Source organism: Notechis scutatus, chromosome 2 (genome assembly GCF_049901735.1).
Source record: "Notechis scutatus isolate UNSWTSFEM ecotype Mainland chromosome 2, rNotScu1.2, whole genome shotgun sequence".
Taxonomy (NCBI): Eukaryota; Metazoa; Chordata; class Lepidosauria; order Squamata; family Elapidae; genus Notechis; species Notechis scutatus.
This window is the reverse complement of record NC_142010.1, coordinates 49,868,594-49,893,602: the sequence shown is the minus strand read 5'-3', so window position 1 is coordinate 49,893,602 and position 25,009 is coordinate 49,868,594. Positions and strand designations below refer to the sequence as shown.

At 37.6% G+C, this 25,009-nt stretch overlaps 1 protein-coding gene across 7 annotated transcripts in view; it reads left to right on the top strand.

The window, feature by feature from the left end:
* The window catches only part of PLXNA1 (plexin A1), a 403,477-nt gene that overhangs the window by 335,538 nt on the left and 42,930 nt on the right, over positions 1–25,009 (top strand). For all 7 annotated transcript variants that reach the window (XM_087954683.1, XM_087954678.1, XM_026678138.2 and 4 more), the window contains exons 21-23: positions 3,451–3,593; positions 19,777–20,033; positions 24,429–24,495. In XM_087954683.1, coding sequence (XP_087810809.1) covers positions 3,451–3,593; positions 19,777–20,033; positions 24,429–24,495 — 467 coding nt within the window. The remainder of the gene's footprint in view (positions 1–3,450; positions 3,594–19,776; positions 20,034–24,428; positions 24,496–25,009) is intronic.

Below are 25,009 nucleotides of genomic sequence, written 5' to 3'. Positions count from 1 at the left end.
GAAACATTTCTTAATATATCCCCAAGATACATTGAGATAGATTCCTCATCTTCTTTTTATTTCCTTTTTTTGAGCCAGTGAATGAGTCTCTTGACTGATAATTAAGGAGCCTACACATGGCTGTTTTTAAACAGTCTTCTGAGTGATCCTTGTCAGTCTGGGGAATCATCGATCATCGATTATTATCAAACCATAACTGCCCACTGCAGACTTGTGCAGGCAAAGCAGTGAGCAAAATTGAGACTGACATTCAACAATCCTTCCATTTGCAAAGCAGAAACACTGTTAAAAGTTGCTTCTTTCTGCTCTGGCAATCCTGCAACTAGCTTGTACAAAGTGAAAGCAAAGTCTAGAGTCAGATCTGTTTGTGTTTCTACTTTGCCCAACCAGAATGTAAAACATTTGGGAATCACCATTTAGAATTGGTCATTGCACCCTGGGCTGGGGGCTCACAACTCACAGTTTAAGCATGCATGTCTTTCAGTATCTCAGCATTATGTCTATGGAAATTCTCAGTCATCCAGGTCACGGTTGTCCCAAAGGTGCTTTTTTCAAGAGGCAACTGGACTTTCTGATTTTTTTTGAAGATGTTTCACTTCAAGAAGCTTCTTCAGCTCTGACTGAATCCTTCCATTCCCCACCATCCAGTCAGAGCTGAAGAAGCTTCTTGGATGAGAAATGAAACGTCTTCAAAGAAAAACCAGAGAATCCAGTTGAAAAAAGCACCTTTGGGATATCTCAGCATTACTTAGATCACAAGAAATAAAATGCATATTTGCTCTGAAAACAAGCTCTAAATAATTAATGTTAGAGATGTGCATTTTATTTTATTTAGAAATTTTATATTGCCACCTACTCGCACATGGTTTACAGGACATAAAAACACAATATAAAAGAAATAATAATAAAATAATAATAATAATAATAATAATAATAATAATAATAATAATAATAATAATAATAATAAAAATAGCCCCTTGTCTTGCCAACAACACACATTCTTACCCACCATTTAATGGGCTCCATCCTACTCTGGGTTCCCCAGGCCCACTGGCAGAACCACATCTTCAGGGCCTTCCAAAAGAGTGTTAGAGTTGCTCAACAGCTAAAACATACAGTAAAACAAAAAGATGTAGGTGAACATTATACGTTGTCCTGTTTTTCTGAGACGGGATAAGAAGGCATCTTTTCCACCAATATTAACAGCCTACAATGTTGTTGCCAAATAATGAGTAATGATCAGATTTGTTCTGCTTCCAGTTTTGTTACTGTGTTATATGAGCATGAATAGGAAGCAATTCACTATGATTTAAGGCAGAAACCTTTAGCATGGTTTCCTTCAGGTATTGTAATTGTAATTACCAGAATTCCCTTGTACCATTGGCCATTCTGACTGAAGAGTCTGTGATCGGTAAGGCAACCAGGCCAGGTAGATAAATACTGATTTTTTTAAAAACACCGTAGGAACCAGGTTTATGCCGCACTTGCCATTATAGCTTTTGCGACTCCCAAAACTTGTGTAAGCTTAGGCACTGCTTTGAGGTCAGATGAGGCAATTTTACTGAAGGTTTTGTTTAGTACAGTTTGAAGGAATGTAGCAAGATTTCAAGAGGAAAAGTTTTAAAGGAAGAGAGAAGTCTGCTTGTGAGAGACTGGGTCTCTCATTATGTGACAGACAGATGCTGAGAAATTGGACAGAATACTGTTTCTGATCCTGCTGATAAAACCTAATTGCCCATTATCACCACAAGCCAGTGCCTGGGGCTGTGACCCTGCCAACTCCAAGTTGGCCCAGAAGCTGCTTTAGAAGCAGACTCCTAAAATGAGATAATAAAAAAGGTAGTATGAAAAAAAAAGCCCTGTAGATAGAAATAGTGACAGAGTGATTGGAGAAGAAGGGAGGGAGTGCAAGGAGAGAGGATTTTGCCTTGTCTTCCATAGCTGGCAGATAAAAGGATCTACTTTTAATTAAAAGCTGCAGTATCTTCCCTGCCTTTTCTCTTTTCTAGTCCCACTAGTTACAGATAAGATAGTGTGCTTTTCAAACTGACGGTTTGTTTTTTCTCATCAAACTGATCAGCCTACAGCCCTCTGCCATTTCTAGCTTCCTTTTAAAGTGCCATTAATTTGATTTCCCCCCCTTGCATTCCTCTCCTTTTTCAGCTAAAGTTCCCCCCTCCCCAGCTTTAGAACTCAAAAACAAACAACCTGGCTTGTTTTAGGTGAATTTAAAGCTGTAAGGTGTGCTTTATTTTTCTTGTGAACTGTTCCAACCCAGTTGAAAACTATATTCCAATAGAAGAGAATATCTATGGTTCAGCGTTGAACTGTGGAGCCCTTGGTACTCTCTGAACTTAGTTGTTTGCTTGCAGACATTTCATTACCCCAACTAAGTAATATCGGTGTGAGTGAGGATCAGGTTTGTGCCTTGTTTACATACAGGTCATATAAACAGGAAGTAAACCCCAGTGATGATATTACCTACTTGAGAAATGAAACATCTGCAAGCAAACTAGGTTCAGAGACCATCAAGGGCTCCGCAAGTACTTTGTTACCAAATGGTTGTTCCATTTGAAAGAAGGGGAGAGATTCACTTCTCCCTTTTAAAAAAAACTGCCTTGATTCCCCATCCACATTTTTAGTACCTTTTTGTATATAAGGTCAAGTCAAAGTTCACAGTGAGGTCTTAGTCCATGTCTGCCACTTGATTCTTCGGTATCAGAAGACTAAACCATTTTCATTGAAGAAATCCCTACCCAGTAGAGTTTGGGGAACATGAACCCGCTAGGTCAGGGGTAGGGAAACTTGGCTCTTTTATCACTTATGGACTTCAACTCCCAGAATTCCTGAGTGATCCATAAAAGGTTCCCCATCCCTGGCCTACCATTTTTTCAGTTGTGGGGGAAATCAATTTTTGACTTGAATGGGACTGTTTAATATACAAATGTAGGACATATTCTTTATATGGACATATTCTTTATAGGTCCTACATTTGTATATTAAACAGTCCCATTCAGGTCAAAAATTGATTTCCCCCACAACTGAAAAAATGGTAGGCCAGGGATGGGGAACCTTTTATGGCTCACTCAGGAATTCTGGGAGTTGAAGTCCATAAGTGTTAAAAGAGCCAAATTTCCCTAACCCTGCTCTATGTCAGGGGTGTCAAACTCATTGCCTGTGGGCCAGATGCGTCATGTGCTGCCCAAGCCCACCCCTGTTTTAGTGAAGGGAAAGTTGTGATTTGTCATGTGATGATGTGAATTTGAGACCCCTGCTCTAGGTTCTCTTTTCCTACTTAAGTAAGCTATGATACCATTTTAATGAATTAATCACATTTCCACTTTAAATAACATTTAAGCTGAACAGTACAATTGGAAGTATTAGTCCACTGAGTTCTTGAAAGGGAGGTTTTATCTGGCCAGCCTTTTTAATCTGCTGTTTCCTCCCCAGCTTTTGCCGAGCTGCAGACTGATATCCATGAGCTGACCAATGACTTGGATGGGGCTGGCATCCCCTTTTTGGATTATTGCACCTATGCCATGAGAGTCCTCTTTCCAGGAATAGAAGACCACCCTGTCCTGAAAGAAATGGAGGTGTGGTATTGGGTGTATGTGTGTCTGCTTGCATAATCTTTAATGTTGCATTAATTTCTTGAGCTTTCTGGGGTTGGGCCTTGAGAAAGAAGCATTTGTTTGCTTTTTGCAGCAGTAGTCCTGTCTTATAATATCTGTGTGTGTGTGTGTGTGTGTGTGTGCGCATGCGTGTGTGTATTATTTGTCTCTATTGATGTTTCTCTGCTTTAGGATATTGGTTTAGAATTTTAGACTAACCAGAATGATCTCAATATCCCATGGTTTTTAAATTCCCATTACTCATAAAGTTTTGCTAGAGAAGGTACATTGATTCCTGAATGAGCTTAAGGGATTGCTTGTTTTAGAGGCCAAGTAGTGTGGATGTTGGGGGGATAGCTATAACGTTGTCCCCAACGAAAGTTGTTCGTGATGCATCATATTATATATCCATATTTTGAAGAGACTAACCTGACAGTGTTTCTTAAATGCTGGATCCGATCATAGGCACTTTAAAAAAATTATTATAAAACTCCAACAGAGAATATGCTAATATTGGATCCAACTCAAAGTCTTCCAGGGGTTTCAAACTGCAAGTTCTTGAGCCCTAGCCCTCACTGCCAGGGACATGATTTATGAACTTTGTGATCAAACTTCCATATGATAGCAGATTTTGGCTTCTGCATTTATAGATGGTTCAAAGATAAAAATTGATTGATTTTGTGGAGGGGGCACTTTTTCGGCGGGGGGGGGAGTTCCTCCTCTTTCTATAAAATATGGCACATAAGGACTTTGCTTTCACAAACAACTTGTCAAGTAAGCCATTTTGTTTTACTGGATGAGAGCTGAACATTGGATAAATGGACTTGAGCCATGCTAGATAGGAAAAACTGCAAAAGATTTGAACACCCTTTCAACAGTCATGACTGGGCTCTCACTAAATCACTCCTACTGTTGCTTTATTCTTGTATTCCTTCTAAACTGCAGAGCATAGAGACTAATTCAGCCTTAATTGAAATGAGAATAAGAAGTATCAGTTCTACAGACAACATTGCTTGATAGCAACTTGGAGAATTGAGGAGCATCTTTTAAAAATGTTAATAAGTAGGTCAAATAGGGTAAGCAAAGAGGGAGCCATAGGAAAGCATTAAATGGATCATAAAGTTGTTGCTAAGGTCAGTTCAAGTAATAAGATTGTAAGTAAAGAGTAAGAGAATGAAAATTAGTTAAAGGCAGAGAACAACAGAAGCCTTTTGCAGACAGCAGAATCTAATTGAAAATCGGCACACTAAAAAGCAGTTAATTTTAAAAATCACTCAAGTAGGTGTTGTCCTATTTTGGTGTTGTCCAGAGAAGAGTTTGCACAGCAGCGCTTTTTAAAAAGGAAAAAAAAATTAAAAAGGAAAAAAATACATACAATTTCAATTTCTCTGTTTCTCTACAATATAAAAAAAAACAGTAGAATTTCCTTTAGGAAATCATTACAGTTAATTTTTGAGGAACAAATTAAACTGAGGCTATACTGAATGATATTGTCCATTTTTTCTTCTCCAAGGCTAGCCAGTTCAAAGGCTGAGACACAAATTTCTCTCTAGACTGTCAGGAGACAATTCAGAAAATAGGGTTAGAATATTGCCAAATGTGCTTCCAAAGCAGTGGTGGTATGCTACCAGTTTGGACCGGTTCAGCCAAACTGGCAGTAAAAAAAAAAAAAGCCTCCAGCTGAGAGGAGGGAAAAAAGCCTCCAACAATCAGCTGAGAGGATAAAAGACAGAAAAGTGCATGGGGAGAATTGCTCCTAGCTTTCTGTTTCTTCATCCTCTCAGATGATTGACTTGTTAGGGGTGCACACATTAGGGGGGAACGTGTGCGTGTGCAATCACCCACCCAACCGGTAGTGACTAAGGTTCCAAAGTTAATCCTAGCAGGTGGTCAGTGATATAGGATACAATGACTGGTGGTATCAAAAATCCAAGAGGGCTTCATATCTGGCTTTTGATGGAAGATAGTTCACCAAGAGTACCAAAGCTGTCTCAGTACTGTATTCTCCCTAGTATTGGACCTAGATAATTATCCAGGCACACCTTGAGCTGCAGTGCTACCTCCTGTTAGCTATTTTAATTTTATTTTAATTAACTAGCAGGGGCAAGCTGAATAAGCAAATGGTAGCCATAATTCTCTACATACTCTCCCTATATTCTTCACCTCCACAGGCTGGAAAGAATCCAAGATAACAGGATAAGCAGCTGCCAAAATTACCTCCTTTTGACTTACTAGATCCATGAAGTCCCAGTTGAAATATACCTAATTAATTTTCTCTGGAAAGAATGATTCAAATTATTTACTGGGAGATACTGAGTATTCTAGCTCCTCCTCCTCCTAAATCTTGCTGAAGAGGATGCCTCACAGTATGGAAAAGCAATGAAAACAAGAAGTAAATACCCCTTGCTGTTTCAGTTGTTATAGGTTAGGCCTCCAGTTGTACCACACTCTGCTCAGCTTGATTAGTAAGATTTCCTGTACTTGTACTGTACACCATTTCTTTACTTGTAGCTTTTTAGTACGCCACCACAAGGGTAATTAAACTTTGCAAAAGGGAATGAAGCACCAAGGAGTAATAATGTCAATTCCTAGGGCCAGAATTTTAACAAACAATTTAGAAAATATGACAGTCCAAATCTACCTATTGTCTACTTTAATTTATTTATTTAATTCTCTATATAAAAGTTTACATGAGCCACTTTCTCGGTTAAGATAGTGATGTGTCCTTGACAATGGAGTCATAAAGTGCTTTTGCCTTAAGGTTGCCAAGTCCACACAATTGCAGTTCAATTGCCAGCTCCAAACATAGGCTAGTATACACTGTATTATATACATGGGGACTGATATCAATTGGGAAATGTCCATAATTTCAAAAGAGGATATAAATGCTGAGTTTTGGGGAAAGGGGAATCTCACCTTGATTATCTTTGTATTTTTTTTTATAGTTCTTAGTGTTTGTTTTGGTCCAGAATGGCTGTTATAGAAATTATGATAGATGGCTTGTATTTCTTGGCTCTGGCTTCTTAAGTTTCCATTTAAATTAAATATATATACTATAGCATTGTATATAGTTCATTCCTTGACAATACAAATTACTGATAATCTATTATTTTATGATAATTGAACTGAGGACCTTTCTATGATGAAGAGTGGTGGGAAATCCAGAACAAACAGAAGCAAATTGTTCACTCAATACTTTGCTAAATTAAGGAGTTTGTTCCCATGAAATGAAATGAAACTTGTCATCCTTGCAGGGATATTATGCGAAATCTATAAAAGAAAAGTTTATTAATCAGGATTGGTCATTTGTGACTCAATATAATATTGAACATGCTTGTTGTAGTGAATACCAGTTGCTCAGATCATGAGCAAGCAAATAACAATAACTGCTTTTATGTATGGTTTTTTTGATGTACTTCTGAAGTGTATCTGGCTCCCCATTGTGGGAAGCCAGATGCAGGATCAGAGAGACTGTCATTCAGGTATGTGATTCTTAAGAAAAGTGTCAAGATGCATCCATGGGATACATCTCCATGTACTATTCAGAAAAGGCTTTGGGTCATAACTGACACTAGAAAACTAGAATAGACCTTGAAGGGACTTTGGGCGTCTTCTATTCCGGCTCCCTGTCCAATCAGGAGAACCTATCAGAGAAGTGACTGTCCAGTCTTTTCTTAAAATCCTCCAGGCATGAAGCATCCACAACTTCTGAAGGCAAGCTGTTCCAGTGGTTCATTGTCCTCACTGTTTGGAAGTTTCTCCTTAATTCCAGGTTGCTTCTCTCCTTGATTAGTTTCCATCCATTGTCCTGCCCTCTGGTGCTTTGGAGAATAATTTGACCCCCTCTTCTTTGTGGCAGCCCCTCAGATACTGGAATACTGCTATCATGTCACCCCTAATTCTTCTTTTCTTTAGACTAGCCAAACCCAAAACCTGCAGCGTTCTTCATCTGGTTTACTCTCCAGGCCTTTGATCATTTCAATCATGAACACAGATAGTCCTTGGCTTATTGTACACAAATTCACTTAATCACCATTTGAACTTACAGAGGCACTAAAGAAAGTGACTTGTGACTGGTCCTTGCACTTACGACTATCACAACACTCCCACAGTCACCTGATTAACTGGCATGTATTTATGACACCTGCCACATCCTTCCATCCTTCCGAGGTGGGTAAAATGAGGACCCAGATTGTTGGGGGCAACAGGCTGACTCTGTAAACTGCTTAGAGAGGGCTGTACAAGCACTGTGAAGCATTATATAAGTTGAAGTGCTATTTCTATCTTGGGGTCATGTGTTTGCAACATTCCCAGCCAGTTTCTGTCAAGCAAAGTCAGTGGAGGAAGCCAGATTTGCTTAAAGACCACATGATTCACTAACTGCAGTTTTTTAACTTAACAATCATGGCAGAAAAGGTCATAAAATAGGGTGTACTTAGCCAAGAGAAATTCTGTACCCAATTGTAGTGATAGGTCGAGGAATGCCTGTATTGTTTTTATCCTCTTACCTTTGCTACTGTCATATTCTGCAGTACTAGGTTGATTCAGTTGGATTTGTTCGAGACATGACTAGTCCCTCATTTCTAGCACATCTGATACCTGATATCCTCAAACTCCTAGTTTCCCATGTCACCTAATCCATTACTCTCTTTTTTCCAGACCATGCAGTATTCCCTTAATTTAGTACAATCAGTTCTGCCAAAATTAGCATCACATTTTCCTGTTTAACAAGGTTGCTCTTGATAGAAGGAATAAAGGATGCCCTTATCATCCCCTTGCTGCTGACCTCTCAGGTTTGATTTGGGTTTTGGAATACAGTATATTTAGGCATAATCAGCTCTAGGAAAAAATGGAGTTAATAATTACAGACAAAGGCTGCCTATTATAGTCAAGTACAATCAATGCTTGTGTGATCAATTATTACTATATTACATGCAGACTTTCCATCTTGCTTTTGCACATTATTCCTCTAGTTTGAAAACCAACTTTTAGTTTTAATATAAAGGATCTTTGTCATAGTGTGTATCTGTATGTATCCAGCACACACAAACATATCATCTACCCCAGGGGCGTCATGTGACGTATTGCGACTTATTTCCCCTTCACTAAACCAGGCATAGGCCTGGCCAGTGCATGATGTATCTGGCCCGCAGGCCACGAGTTTGACAGCACTGATCTACCCAAATGGAGATGGAAGTTGGAAGGGATCTTATAGGTCATGTAATCCAATTCCTGTTCAATTTAGGAATCCACTAAACAATTTTTCTGACAAGAAAATCAACCAGCCCTCCCAACTACTGGTTGTCCTTTAATGATTTAGGTAGATTGTTTGACTGCTAAACAGCTTTTTATTGTGAGGGAATTTCTTCTAATATTCAGCCTTAATTTCATTTATTTCCATTTCAGTTCAACATTTTTTGTGCTGCTTTCAGTTCAACATGGAATAGATCTTCTCCCTCTTGCATAGTATAAAGTTTTAGACATTTATAGGTGGTAATCAATCTCTCCTCTTTTCCAAGCTAAGCATATCTAGCCCTTCTAAGAGTGTCCAGATCCCATATCATACTAGTAGCTCTCCTCTGAATTCACTTCAGCTTCTCTACATCCCTTGTGAAAGAATCAGAGTACTGAAGAACCATTATATCCTGATTCTGTATGCAATGGTTCAGTGAACACACCCCAAGTTTACTAACCCAAGTATAGTGCTGTGTAGCTGCTACATCACACTACTACTTCTAGATCATTAGTATAGTACTGTGTAGCTGCTACATCACACTACTACTCCTAGATCATTTTCACATGTGGCACCATCAGGGCAGGTTTCTTCAAGTCCATAGCCACGTATTTCATTTTCCTTCCTGATGCAAGACGTTACACTAGCCACATTTGAGCATCTTCTTGCTGAATTTGTCTCGATTTTCAAACCTGTCACTATAATTTTAATTGTGATTTTGTTCTATGAGATATTAGTCTCTAGCTTGGTGTCATCTGTACAGTAAATTGAATAAGCATCCATTCTTCTCTATTCTTTAGGGCATTTATAAATTGTTGCATGGTATGGGGCTAAGCAGAGAGCCCTGGGAAATTTCCACTTGGTATTTCCCTCTAGAACAATACAAATCCATTTAAGTGTGATTTTTAGTTTGTGATTCTTCAACTAGTTGAAAATCCACCACCAAAGTATAGTACTGTTAAGAATACATTTATCTGTCTTGTCCAGAGGAATATAATGAGAAACCTTGTTCACAGTGCTCTCTATTTGTTTATCAGAGTTATCACACTGTCATTAAAAAAAGATAAATTATTCTGAAATGACTTGTTGACAATCCCATGCTGGCTCCTAATAATGGTAGCATTATTTTCTAAAAATTCGCAGACACAGTGCTTGACAGTCTGTTCTAATGGCTTACTCCTCCCTCTAGCCCTACTCTGATACCAAGTTGGTCTTTCTCCAATCTTCTTGCACCTTACTGATTCTGCAGGAATTTGTAAAGATTACAGTACAGGTTTTATCACTCCTGCCAGTTCATTTGTCACCTAGAAGTATGACTCTGAAGTCTTGAATTTCTTCAAGAGGAGTTCTTAATATACTTTTCACTCTTCAGTTGTGTTTTTCCCACTTTTTCTTCAGTTATGTCAGGAACAGGTCTCTCCCTCTTCTGATGGAAGACAGATGCAAAGAAAGTGTTGTACAGTTCTGTGTTCTTCCTATTTTCCTTTATTACTCCAACAACTTCCCCATGTAAGAGATGGCTAGCCGTCTTGTCTTCTGTTAGGAACATATTCTAAACTTCCCTTCCCATCATGGTTTGCGTTCCTCATAAGCCCTATCTCGTCCTGAGTCTTAGCTTGAATGGAATAGAAAAATGATAATTTCATTGTTCAAGTCTGAGCTATCAGTTTTTCATTGTCTTTAGTTAACAGCCCCATTTCCGTTTCCTAAACATTTCCTTTTTGTTTTTCATCCAGTGGAATAGGTTTTTGTTCATCCCTATTCAGTTTGTTGTATATGACCAAATATGGCCAAGGAGTGGAGTCGGCTAACAGACTCCACTCATTGGCTCAGCCACTGGTGGGAGAAACAATGTCCCGTCAGTGGCTGAAGCTAAGCCGGCGCTTGCCGCGACCATGCAGCTTTTTGAACTGAACCTAAATAAAGACTACTTACTGTTCCTGCTGTGCCCTGCCTCTCATTCGCGTGCGGACCTATCGAACACAGTTCTTAAAGCTTTTCTCCTTTTTAAGGAATTTATTTGTTCCTGTTTAGTATTGTGCATTTTTCTGGATTTCCTGTTCCTCTTTGACCCAAAGGTGCTTTTTTCAAAAGACAACTAGACTTTCTCCGTCTTACCCTGAAGATGTTTTGCTTCCCATCCAAGAAGCTTCTTCAGTTCTGACTGAATGGTAGAGAATAGAAAGAATACAATAATGCAAAGAATATAAATCCTTCAATTTCCCCACCATTCAGTGGGGATTGAACAAGACTGAATAAGCTTTTTGTATGAGAAGTAAAATATCTTCAAGAAAAAAACAAAGAAAGTCCAATGGTCTTTTGAAAAAGTACCTTTGGGGCAACATGACCTGGATGACCGAGAATCTCCATAGACAAGTACCTCTTTGACTCTGTTTGGATTTCAAGCTATGATGTGGTGCCGAACTTTTTTTTTTTTTTGAGTTCTTTAAAATCTGTCTTCCTGATGTCCATGACTCATGACTGCCTTCTCTAGATTCCCTAGCTAACCTTGTCCTCCATGTGGACATGGCTGCTCTCCTCTTGGAGAGCACTTTTGCTCTATCATTCCCTCATATTGCTTAAATTTCCACAATGATACTCTATTGGTTACTCCTTTAGATTTTTTGCAAATAATTTCAATGGATTTCTGCATCTTGTTCGAGAATTACATAGGTGAAAATTAGAAAATTAAAAGGACACCACATCAGGGAAGACTACTGTCCGTCTTAAGACAAAATCTACTTTTTGTGCACAGAATTTCAGATGGAATATAAGAATAAATACATAGTTTATGTAATGCCTGTAGCTTTTGTTTAAAAAAAAAAGAGAGAGAGAGAACTGTCTTCTGGTTGTGCAGCTTATTTAAAAAAAAATCTTTGCAAATAATCTTAGTTTTTAAGAGAAGTTTATGACCCTTGTTTTCATTGCTTTCAATAATGCTTTTTATTTCTCTGTTCATACTGACTGCATCATTATTTGTTAACCAAGCCAAGAATTCAAGAATTGTTTTAAGAATAAAGCACAGCTATTGCAAGTATTGAGGGGTCCATAAATTTGCGTATGGATTTTAGTGAATTGGCTGAATTTATTTAGAGCAAAGAATGTAATTTTTCTGACTTTAAACTTGCAGAAAAATGCTGAGCTCGGATATGGAAGTTGAAGAATTATGCCATTGGCTTGAAGCATATTACAGCTGTAAAATCTTTTTGTGAGCCATTATGTCTTTAAGGAAGCAAAAACAGCCAAAGAGCTTAACTTCATAATCTGTGAGATTTTACTATGTACATTTGATAAAGGCAGACCATTGCAATAAAACAATGGCAAAGGTCTGAACCTATTCTATCTTGGAGGTATTCCAGAAAAAAATCTTGTTCTGGAAATGCCTGTTTTTATGTCACAGGTATTGAAGAATTCCAGATTCATTCATACCTCAATCAGGAGTTTAGCTTTTATCCTAACTGAAACATAGAGGTGGTTTTTTTTGGCCCATCTGTGTTTCAACTCTTGGCAATGATGTTGTTTTGATCACACTTTGCCTGTCATTACCTCTTTAATTATTGTGAGGGAGAAGAGAGAGAAAGGGCACACATCAAATACAAGAGAGGGATTTTAACTTTTCAGTACAAAGATAACCTGCAAATGGAAAAATGGAACTATAACGTGGAAACAGTACCAAACAGGAGGTGATGGATACTAATATTAATGTTAACAGAATTTTCTTTATTCACAATTCATTATTACAGTTAATTCAGCATGCTCCCTCCATTCAAAACTCTAAAGCAGTGGTGGTTAACCAGGGGTGGGATTCAATTTTTTTAACAACCGGTTCTGTGGGTGTGGCTTAGTTGGTGGGTTTGGTGGTTATGTGACTGGGTGGATGTGGCTTGGTGGTCATGTTACTGGCTGAGCGTGGCCAACTCAATATCACTCACATTGAGGCGCGCATCTCCTCGCCTGGCCTCTCATGACTGTGAGGATGCTGCAACAGTCATAAGTGTGAAAAATGGTCACAAGTCACTTTTCTCATGCCATTGTAACTTTGAATGGTCACTCCACACAAGCAAAGTACCAGCAAAGGAGGGGAAAAAAACTCCAGAGACGTTCCTGAGACAGGAAGTCCAGTTCTGCCAAGAATGTAATAAGGGTTAACAGAGAGGCAGTTTCTGTAAGCAACACCAGAATGTTTCCTTCGTGCCTTCCTTACAGGATTAGGCCAGTAATTTCTTCTAACAACTGGTTCTCCGAACTGCTTAGAATGTTAACAACCGGTTCTAGCGAATAGGTGCGAACCTGTAGAATCCCACCCCTGTGGTTAACCCCCGTGCCGATAATTGCGCGCTTGCTTGCTTGCTTACGCACGCTCGCTCGCGTGCCAACACCCAGAAGGCAATGTGTGCTGGCCCCCAAACCCCCTGCACATGCGTGTGTGACTCCTCATGCGCCACGCATCTGCGCAACCCCCTCTGCCCCCTGTGCATGCACGCCAGATACCTGACAATCAGCTGTCGGGCAGTGATGTGCAAGCGCATGCGCAGTGGGGCTCTTCCGGGTGACCTCTCGCGTGCCAGGGGAAATGGCTCTGCGTGCCACTTCCAGCACACGTGGCATAGGTTCGCCAGCACGGCTCTATAGCCAAATAAGTTTCATTTTCAGGTTATTCTCAAGATAAATAAGGATAATTTAGATTGCTATATAGTAAAATATAAAACAGTGTCTTATACAAGAAAAACAGAAAAGTTGTTCATAGATTTGATCAGGCAGAATTCTGAAATAAAAATAATAATGAATAAATCAATAAAGGATACAAACCTTTCCCAGTTATAGTATGTATTGTAGAATGCAAAATGGTTGAAAAAATTAAATTGCAAGAAAGAAAGAAAAAACACTGCATGATTCATCCAAATACAAATATATTCTCAGCGCTGGGGGAGAGCCCTTATGGCAGCGTGAATAACATTCTGACCCAATTAGCAGATCTAATAAGTTCCCTGTCACTTTATTTATTTATTCATCATATTTATAGGCTCACCCATCTCACAAAATGTGAAATGTGATACATATAATTCTGAAACATCTCCCCTCCCCCTGCTTTTATATTTCCAACAAAGTATCATGGAGACTCTAAAAGTTGTTTGCATTATTTTCTTCAGCCCTAATAAAGATATTCAACTGTCAATTTTGGATCCCCCCCCCCCATGGAACAAGACAAGTAGGATTGCCTTTTATCTTACTATGCCAAATGTAACATCAGCAATTCTCAAAATCAATGACAAATTTGTGTTCATATGTCCTAACTAGAAAATAATAATGTTTGTTACTGCACATGGCAAGGAAGGAATATGTGTTCTGTCTCCCTTTTCCCTTCCTAACTTATTGTGCATGACATCACCACCCTGCCAAACTAATTTGTTGCACTGTAAGTACAACTCCTCTTGTGGGTTTAAGTTGCTGTTTTATTATGCTTTATTGCTCATTTACTTCTGTCAATGAACTCATGCCCATTTTAAAAAAGAGTGAGAGTGTGGGTGGGGGAAGGAAAAGGAGAGCATTTGTGTTGTTTCATTGCTTTCAGAGCTTTTCATAACTAGCCAAGCCTGCTGAGATCATTTATATGACAGGTGTTTTGTGCTATTTCTTCTACTAATACAGCACCACCACTCTGCTATGCTTGTTATGAATGGTTGTAATAAGACAACTTGTTTAGGACAAGGCAAACTTTAGAGCTTATCTATCAACTATTGTGGGTTTTTGGAAGTTGAGCACACCGCCCAAGAAAGAGCATGCTGTGTGATCCTCCTTTCACTTCATGAAACAAGCAAGGGCCTTTATTTATTTTGATCAGTGAAAATTTGAGACAGTGGTTTTGCATAAAGCCATCTATGATATCTGCCATGAGTAGACACTGTTTTGCATCTCCATATCACGATCAAGAGCAACTCAGGTTAAAATACAGCCTTCTTCCTCATGTTTCTTTCTTCATTCATTATATGTAGAACTTCCAAAAGAAGCACATTTTGAGATAATTTGAATGGAATAAAAAAGCAAGCAGTTGTTGAGAAAAATATTTTCCTTCTTTCCTTCTTTCCTTCCTTCCCCCACATACACCCCTAATTAAAATAAGGAATTAGGGTCAATTCAAATTTCTCATAGAAACAACTAGGTCAGTCAATTTGACTTGCAACACTTCAAAAGACACAATGCTTTTTGCCTCGTATTTCAAGCAAACTCTGTCACTAAAAAATCCAGAATTGGTTTTCTCCAGTTAAATGATCTTAAACAGATCGAATTATGGTCTAATGTCCAGTTGCTCTAGCATTCAAGGAAACTACTGCTCTGAACCCAATTTGGCCTTCAGTCCAATAAGCCCATATTTTCTCTTTATGCAGCATCTAATCTTGTTGCTGCCCTTGAAAGTCAGCTAATTTTGCATGTATTCTCAGTCTTTTTTCTCCAGGCAGAATCTGGAGAGCATTTATGAAAGTTGCTTTTCCCTGCTCCCAAATATGATTTTGATCCAGTCGATGTCTTTTATATTCATGATTGTGCCTGAAAAGGGTGTTAGGTGTGTTACTTATTCCTAAAAGCATGGCCATGGCAAGCATCAATTACTATGTTCATATGGCTTAACTTTTAGCCTTCATTCTGCTGCCTGATGACAATTTCAGTTGGAGTCCTTATATTGGTCCAGAATTTGTTTCAGAATTGTATGTTCCTGTATTGTTGTGTTTAGCAGTTAAGGTGGGTAATCTCTAGCTCAGCAATGATGAACCCCAAATAGAAAAACAGAAAAATAGAATCTTCCAATTTCTAGCAATAAAGTTCTGCAGAATTTGTGGGTGATTTGCTTCTCTGCTGGTGGAAGATCTTATCTTTTCCTTCAGATCTTGGGTCTCCACTGGCATACCAGTTTAGTCCCATAAGATGATTTGACAGTTTCACGATTCCCTCATTACAGTGAACACACAAGGTTTTGTGTTTGCATTTTATCCTTAGGTAACTACAACCCACTTTATAACACTGGAATAGATCTGGACTGTAAGGGCTTTTTCAATTATTTGCAACTCTTCCCCCATCTATGATAACCAAAGCAGCTGGGATGAAATAAGCAATGTTCCTTTGCCTCCCCCTTCTCTTCTGTAGAGGATCAAAATATAATACGTGTATGCGGGGGGAATGTCTATAAGGACATTTTTCTTATTTTCTTATTCCAGGACCATCTCACATTTCTCAACTGTGGTTTAGAAAGATTGGGGGATAAAAACAGAACATGGTGCACACATTGTGGAGAACGAATTAATTATTCGAGAGATCATTCTACTCTAAAGTAAACATGGTTATTTACATGCAAACACACACACAAACTTTGACAACATATGGGAGGTTACTACCCTGGGTAATGGCATTTTTTCTGTAGCAACTATATTGCTGAAAACAGCTTCTTTTGTATGGATTGAGATAATCTCCCACCTTTTGCTTTCTGTTAATGATATTAAAATGAATTTGCACAAGTGCTTCTCAGTGCAGTGGATTCCTGCTATAACTGAGAAATGTAAATTCAGATTATTATGAACATGTCACAGAGGACAAAAATAACTACTGTTGTTTTGTGACATAGATTGGAGCTTTTCCCCAACACTACCGGCAATTTAACAGTTTCTGGCCAAGTAGATCAGGAACATTAAAACAATGGAATGCTAGCTAGAACAAAAGGAAGGAGAAAGGCCAAAGGGAAATGATTTACCTAATTAGTAACACAGGGCACACATAAAAATCAAGATACTTTATAATTCAGATACAAGAGAATGCAACATGGGGAATATTCTCACATATGACATTAGTAGACATTACAGAAAACAATCATTTTTTCTGGATAAATGGAGTGGATTTCAGAAGCCAATAACAATGACCACTAATCCCCAAACAATATTACTTTCCACTTCATGCAGTTTTTTAAACAGCTTTTTTGGCTCAGCTTTGAAATCAGAGACCCATAGAGAGGACAATCTCTGAAGTGTCTCATTTGAGACAGGAGTTAGGCTTGGTCTGAATCTAATACTCATCCCTTATGAGAGTTTCGATTCTGAAGAGCAAGTTGGACATTTAGAAGAAGGGAATGTCTTGCAAGTATCCTTTATTTGGGTTCTGAATCTCACTTCTTAAGGTAAATACAGAGAAAAGGGTTATAGAAGCTCATCGAAAGGTTCCATAGAAGTACAACTGCTTTGTCCAATCTAAAATCCTAATTTTTTAAAAAATATTTGAATTATCAAACCATTGCCAATTGGGTCTTATATGTGCATGTGATTCGCATGTGAATTAAGCAAATTTTTGTATCCTCGATTGCAAGCAATCCATTGACAATAATAACCGTTGGTAAAGGCTGATGAATAATCTTGATTGGAGATAATATTTTCATTTGTGCACACTTATTTTTAAGAAATACGAGTACAAATGTGTAATCCATATTCTATATACTATTCAGGAGATATACAGTACTTGCCCTGTGCTTTTAATATCCACAAGAGCTGTATTAATGAAACATGGGACATAAATCTATTTAATTTTCATTTATTATTCATATTTTGCCATCAGTATAAAACACTTTTCAGAATAATGAAATGAAAAATCTTTGCCCTGAAACACTTATTTCACAAGAGGAAGGTGGACGCCTTGGAGGTGTTCACTTTAATTTTAGTTACCTGCTTGGAAAAATATGGAGATTGAACAGTGTGTCAGCAGCCCAAATGATACAGCTTCTTTCCTGCGTCTGTTCAGATGTTTCATTAGTAAAAATATGGAACTGAGGCACCAAGTAGATTACAACTGTAGCTAAATAGAAATATTTATCTGCTTGAGTTCCTATAGATTAGATGTCCTGTTCATATTTAGTAATTTATTTTCTGCTTCATGGTTAGATATACCATGTGACCCAATTCCATCGCTAAATTTCAGGGACAGACAGTAACATTTATGGCCATATGTAGAAAGTGCAAAAGATCAAGTTTTCCTATAGGACTGTTTGCTATGCTCAGATTTATCCAGGAGGAATCTGGCAATTAGTCCCAGATCAAATCTGAAGTGTTTTGGCAATTCCTGTTTAGGAAAGGAGATAGAATGCTTGTTGAATACATTTTTAAAATCTGATGGTATGTAAGTGTACAAGGTGAGGGATTTTTTTAAAAAAAAATCATGTCATTTTTTGAAAATTCTACAATGCAAATAATGTATTGTAAATGTTAGAAGAGTTATCTATTATAATGTAGTTAATTTTTTCTGTACATTTCTGGCTTTAAATTTACTGTGACAAATATGCTGATGTTGATCAGTTATCATTAATAAATTCTATATTTTCTTTGGTCCTATCAAGATAAGATTGTGATGTAAGGAATCTGCAAAGCCTATGAAAATACAGTATTTAGATAATAAATTTGTCTACGGCTGCACTCAAACCTGTTCCTTGAGTTAATCTCTGCAGAAAACCAGATACAGATAGTCCTCAGTTAACAATTGCCCTGTTTAGCAGCCATTCAACTCATGACAATGCTGAAGAAGTAGGTTTACAGCCAGCCTTTGAACTTATGATAATTAAAGCATCCTCATATCATTGCATAATTGGAAGTTGGGTGTCTGGCAACCAGCACACCTTTATGACAGTTGCACTGGCTCACAGTCATGTCATTGCCAGTTGCGACTTCCACAGCCAGCTTCCAACAAAGCCAGAGGGAAGTAGACAGCAAGACACAAGTCACAATCACGTGGTGTCACACTTAATGACCGCAGATGATTGACTTAGTGATTGCAGTGGAAGCAATATCATAAGACAGGCATGGTTGCATGATGTTTCACTTAATGACTGCTTAGTGATGGAATTGCTGGGCCCAATTGCTGTCATTAAGTGGGAACTATCTGTACAGCCTTCTTAAACTGCTTATCAGGATTAGAGTCTTCTCTCTGCTATTGAATTTTGCTACTTCAGTCCCATAGGCCCAGAATGGTATGACAGTAGCTTTTTTTGTAAATTCGATGTGATACTAGACAGGACAATTGTTCTCTTTTAGTATTACGTTTAATGAAAGAATGAGCTGGAATTTGAGTCAGATTTGGAGCAATAGGAGAAAAAAACAGAAAGAGAAGAGAAAACTTCTGAATTTAACTATCACTTTATTAAATGACTCTCCAAACTTTAGTACCCAGTCCTGGTTTGACTGTTTTTATTATTCACATTTCATATGCACAAAAGTGTACAAATGCATTGAAAAACAGGACAGATTCTGATACTTTCCAGCGTTCAGAGTATTATTTTTTACTGACAATTTCCTAAATGTTTGTGTTTTGTCCATGAACAAATGCACAGATTCATGGACTGAACAATAAATAGTCAAAAGAGAGATCTATTCCAGTATTATTTGCAAACAAGGTCAATTGATTCATGGTCTCAAAATTTGGGAGAAATTTGAAATACAAGTAAAATTGTAACTTGTATATATTTAATGTATGCAGCTTTGAGAATATATGTTCAATAAGTGGAATTTTTAGAATAGGCTGCTTTTAATGAATTAACAATATTAAAAGACAAAATATTATATATCCATAGTGTGAGCTTTTTAAATAGTTAAATATTTGAAAAAAGTAGATTCACTAAGTACTTGGTGGGAGGACATAGCTAAAAGGATTTAAAGGGCCATATTCTTGTTTTGTACACTAAATTCTGAGATGTGGACTCAAATTCCTACAAAGAGAAGATGCATTCACATATAATTAGAAATAAACATTAAAAAGTGACTATTGGACATTGTATGTATTTGTTGGCTATACTCCAGGATTCTGTCTGTCCCATGTCCAATGTTGCACTTGATTCTGTACCTGATTTTCCCGATCTTGCTGTATCATTAAAATACTCTGATGTAACTTGCTGTATTTTCTCTTCCTCAGGTCCAGGCCAATGTGGAGAAGTCTTTGACGCTCTTTGGGCAGCTCTTGAACAAAAAGCACTTTCTGTTAACGTTTATTCGAACCTTGGAGGCCCAACGCAGCTTCTCCATGCGCGACCGGGGTAATGTGGCCTCTTTAATTATGACAGCCCTACAGGGTGAGATGGAATATGCCACTGGAGTGTTGAAACAGCTTCTTTCAGATCTGATTGAAAAGAATTTGGAGAGCAAGAACCATCCCAAATTGCTCTTGAGGAGGTGAGCATTTGTATAGGATCCTCTTAGTAAAAGGATTTGTGTGGATTTTCGCTGAAGTCAGGGTATTTTGTGTTTTTTCAACAATTCTGACCATAGATTTAGCACTAAAATAATAGATCATCACCTATAAATATCTCAATATTTCTCAAAAAGAGAGTGATTGCTATTAGACCAAATATACACCAACTGAGCAAGTAGGGGTAACTTTTTTGGTCTTTGGTATTTCACTTATGAATTTGAATATTTATGAGTGTGGTTAGAATTTAGAAGCTATAATATTTTCATATCTTTGCAAGTCAGATATCAAAACAAGGTGACAAACAGATTGGAGGAAATGTTTGTTTCAATAGACAGAGATATCAGATTTCTGTTGTGAGAACAGACACTTGAGTGTGTCAGCATCTCTTTTAAATGAGACTTTAATGCAGAAGTCTTCATTATACACTATTATACCCTAACTCTTTGCAGAATAATTGTATGCTTTATTAAACAGATAATATGTTTCTATGTGGGAGATGGGTGTAACCATGATAATATGATGTAAAAATCAAAGGAAAAGAAAGTTTTAAAAGGCTTCAGAAATGACCATACAAATGATTGTACAGCATCAAAAGGACAAATGTATGCTTGATTTGCAATAGTAGCTTACTGCTGTGTCTTGTTTGTTAGCATTTGAGTGGTTTTTCCCCCCACTCAACAGAAGGTAAACAAAAAGAATAGAGCATTTTGCAATTTGCTGTCTTTTTCTTCCTTCTTTCAACTTATTCCTTTCTTCCATTTTTTAAAAATACTAGCGGGTTACCAATACTGTGTCACATACTATATTTTTACAAAATCTCTAAATCCGGGGTTAATTAATTCGTTACAAATGTCTATTGCAAAGGTACTGTCTTTCAGTAGTATTTGTTTCTGATGGTTGGTAGGGAGCAAGCCATTATTATTTTACAGGTCGAAAAGGGACACATCCTCTTTCTGCATGTAGTGCATCAGGCCTCTCTTTGCCTAGTTATTCTTTCCCAATTGTTTCTTCAAGACTGCTTCTTCAGCCTCTAAGAAGTGATTGTTTCAGAATAAAACAAGCAGATTTTCCCGAGTATTATATCAACACAGGCGGGAGATGTCAAGATTGTACTCCACTTCTTTCATGTGTCTGTTTCTGCTCCATCAGGTTTTTAAAACTTAGCCAGATAGACTTACTGAATTATAGCCCAATGCATATTGAAAAATATACTAACTGCAGGATAAAAAATTATTACATGTGTACTAAAATATATATTCACTAAGTTCCTTTTCTTGAGCTTTTAATAATCCACTTTTGCAAAAGTTAATTCCCTTATCCTCTTATGCTTTAAATCAGTTCACAGATCAAATAGTAGTTTTATTTGTTATACATTTGTTTGCATACATGTTTGCAAAGAATATTGTCATGTACATGCAGTAAAGTAGATTCATGTTCATAAACATGTAGTGGACATAACAAACAGTGGAATTGCCAAACGGCTCTTCTCGTACATGCACTAAATCATGTGTCTGGGTGTTTGAAGTCATATGTCAGCTGCTTCAAATAGTAGTTTAATTGTGGCAATCTGAACTCTCACACATATTTCCATTAGCTGGATGTAGCAGTCTGACATTACTAAGACAATGCCCATTTTTTGCACATTTTTAAAAGAAGGAAAACAAGAAATATACCAAAATTGGGGACGGATTACATGTTAGAAGGATTTCTTTTGGACCTTGGTACTATTTCTTATACTATTACATTGGGACAAATGATTCTTTGCTACACTTTTATTCAATGGGGAAACCTAGAATTCTAGTTTCTAGATATAATCACATATATTATCCTTTTTTAAGTCTGTAAACAATATATGCCTCCTAATGATAATGTGTAAAGTAAGTCTACGTTTTGAATACTGTCAACTTCATTATCAGCTTATCCCTAAAGAGGCTGAGGTCTGAACATTTTACTTCTGGTATGTAGCAGCTAAGTTTTAAATATCTTTGGACAGGGACTTTCTTGTAGCATTATAGTTGATCGGTACTAGCTACTTATGTATGTATGTATGTATGTATGTATGTATGTATGTATGTATGTATATTGTGTGTGTCAATATCAGTATCAATACATTCTAGAACTGAAAAACAGAGATTCAAGATCACAAGACAACAGAGAAGGAGACAGTTGGTTTTGAAGAAGAGACAGAAAATGTGTAAATATTGTTGTTGTGTGCTGCCCAGAGTTGCTTTTGGTGAGATTGGCAACTAGGCAACCTTGATAGATAAATAAATAATGTAGTCTGCGTGTGGGTATATATAGTATCTTTCATAAAGTTTATTTCCCCAGTCCTGATCTTATAGTCTTTCCCTGTATTACTTCCTGCATAGGAGATGAACGTTTTATTCTATAACTTTCTTACTCTGAGCTATTCTCAGGCCAAACTTTGCCTTTACACCAAGCTTTACCACCTTAACATTTCTATGAAATGTATATTATAAAATGTCGTGTACACATATGGCAATCTAATAATGAAGCCTTGACTACAGAAAGCCATCTCGGAACAGTGGCAGAAACCTAAATATTGTTATTTTTACTCAGAGCCAAGTTTATTCCAGCAATTGGATTTATAAAACTATCTGGGCTATTTCAGACTCCCCCTCCCCTCTTTTTAAAGGAGACACATTTTTTCCACACTAGCATTTCTACCATGCTGAATGCAAGCTGTCATTCTTTATCTTATAACCAGGCTGCATACCAGAAGGGAAGGAGAGGGATTTATTTAGAATATGCACTAGTTGGGAAGTAGAAATTAGGTCATTTGTGTTTAAATTTGAATCCAACAATTTCCACTCCTACCCTTGTCACAACTTATCAGGCATATTTTTATGAGGAAAGCCAAAGAGAGATATAATGGGCAGAAAGCCAAAATGTGGAGACATCGTCTTCATTTGATCAAAGCAGAAGGTGGTCAGGAAATAACATGTTCCATGGTCCTGTTCTGTTCAGAACAATCTGTGCTACTTAACTGCTCCTTTCCACCTGATACTCCTTTGTGTTATGTAAACTACTCAGAATCCATGTAGCTTCTAGAATTAGAGAATTGGAATTTAGATTGTGGTGTTTTTGTTATTTTTCAATAACACCCTTTCCCTGTTTCCTTATAGCAATAAAAAATCTGTTACCTTCTTGAGGTCATTAGTGTTGCTTGTGCTTTTGTGATCATTTGAATATGAAATAGCTGATCTGATGATTAATAGATGGAGCAGTCAGAAAAAAGTATAAAGAAATAATTTCAATCACAACCACCTGCATTTTTTCATGCTGAATAAATGTGCATAGTTTAAATGTTTGATAAATATGTTAATCTTAATGTTTACAACAGAGACATATTCATATCTCTGTTGTAAACACTTAAGCTTCTTAACTCACTTGATGCCATATGAGCTTTTTAACCCACATGTTTCATTTTGATATATTTTTTCCAATGTTGAAGGGCAAGAACCAGAAGGGAAAGAGTATCCCTGTCTGGGTTTTGCAAATTGATTTAAGATCTTTGATTGTTTCTAAGAAACAAAGATGGATTTTGAGAACTGGAGGAATCTACCCATCCTTCATTATTGTTTCATACTTATACTTTGCCCTCTGTGATTAGTGTTGTATTCTGGGTGGAAGGTTCCACTTACTCACCATTGGGTAGACCGTCACATGACACTTAATGTAAGTGGTTACTGTCTTGTTAATAGCATTAAAATTAATGTGGCTTTTACAGAGTTTTTCCAACAGAAATATTTCACTGCTATACAAAAGAGTTTTAAATTTGTTCAAGATTTTCCTGAATTCTGCAGCTAACTACCTTTCACTATAATTGTAAACTGGGTGTAAGTGTGTAGAAAACTTGTAAATGTGACTTCCTTAATCTCTGCTTTCTATTTCTAATGAATTAATGATAAGATGCATAATTGTGTTCTGAATTAGAACTTTCTGTGGATCCTCTCAGGTAACCTATATACTACTCTGGAAGATTTGATGATGGTAGACTAAACTTTTTTATTCTGAATAGTATGTAGCTCATAGAGAGATGATCCTGTTTCACTGGAATGGACTGAATGGAGCAAGCAAGCAGAATGTCAGCAGGTTTTGTTTTATAATCTCTTAGCCCAAACTTGTGCAGGCAAATCAAGCAAGTAAAAATATCTATATTTTCACGTATACAGCAGATTATCTTTTAATGTTACATAATAACCTCAGTATTCCTTTTTTTTAAAAGTTATTGCCTTTCAAAATTTGACTGTTTTAAATCTTTAACATAAATAACTAAAAGTTTTAAGACTTCAAGGGATTGGAGAATTCTGAATTTTCCTGTCATCTTATTTACTTTCTATTTTTTCTTACAGGACTGAGTCTGTGGCTGAAAAAATGCTAACCAACTGGTTCACATTCCTTCTGTATAAGTTCCTAAAGGTAAGAATGAAACATTGTGCGAAGCACTCATTTGTCAAAATCTTTTATCTGTTGGAGATTGACAGTATATTTGGCTAAAACTGTGATAGCGAACCTATGCCATTTGTGCTGGCATGCGAGCTGCAGGCAAACTTACCTCACTGCGCATGTGCGCGCCTCACAGCTGATTTTCAGCCTGTTTGAGGCCTTTTTTGGCCTCCCAAAGGCTGAAATCTAATCCCATTTCATCACTTCTGGTTTTTCTGAAAAAAACGGAAATGACAAAATGGGGCTAGATTTCGACCTACAAAGCTTGTAGAAGCCTGAAGAAGCCTTCCTCAAGCCTTTGGGAGGCTGAAAAAGGCCTCAAACTGGCCGAAAATCAGCTGCGAGGCACAGTGCAGGTAAGGGGACGGCAGGGGGGGTGGGGAGGATTGCACACGCATGTGTAGGGGGTGTGGGGGGTGCGCATTGCCTTCTGGGTGCTGACACGCGAGCACGAGCGTGCAAGCACGTGCACAATTTTTGGCACAGG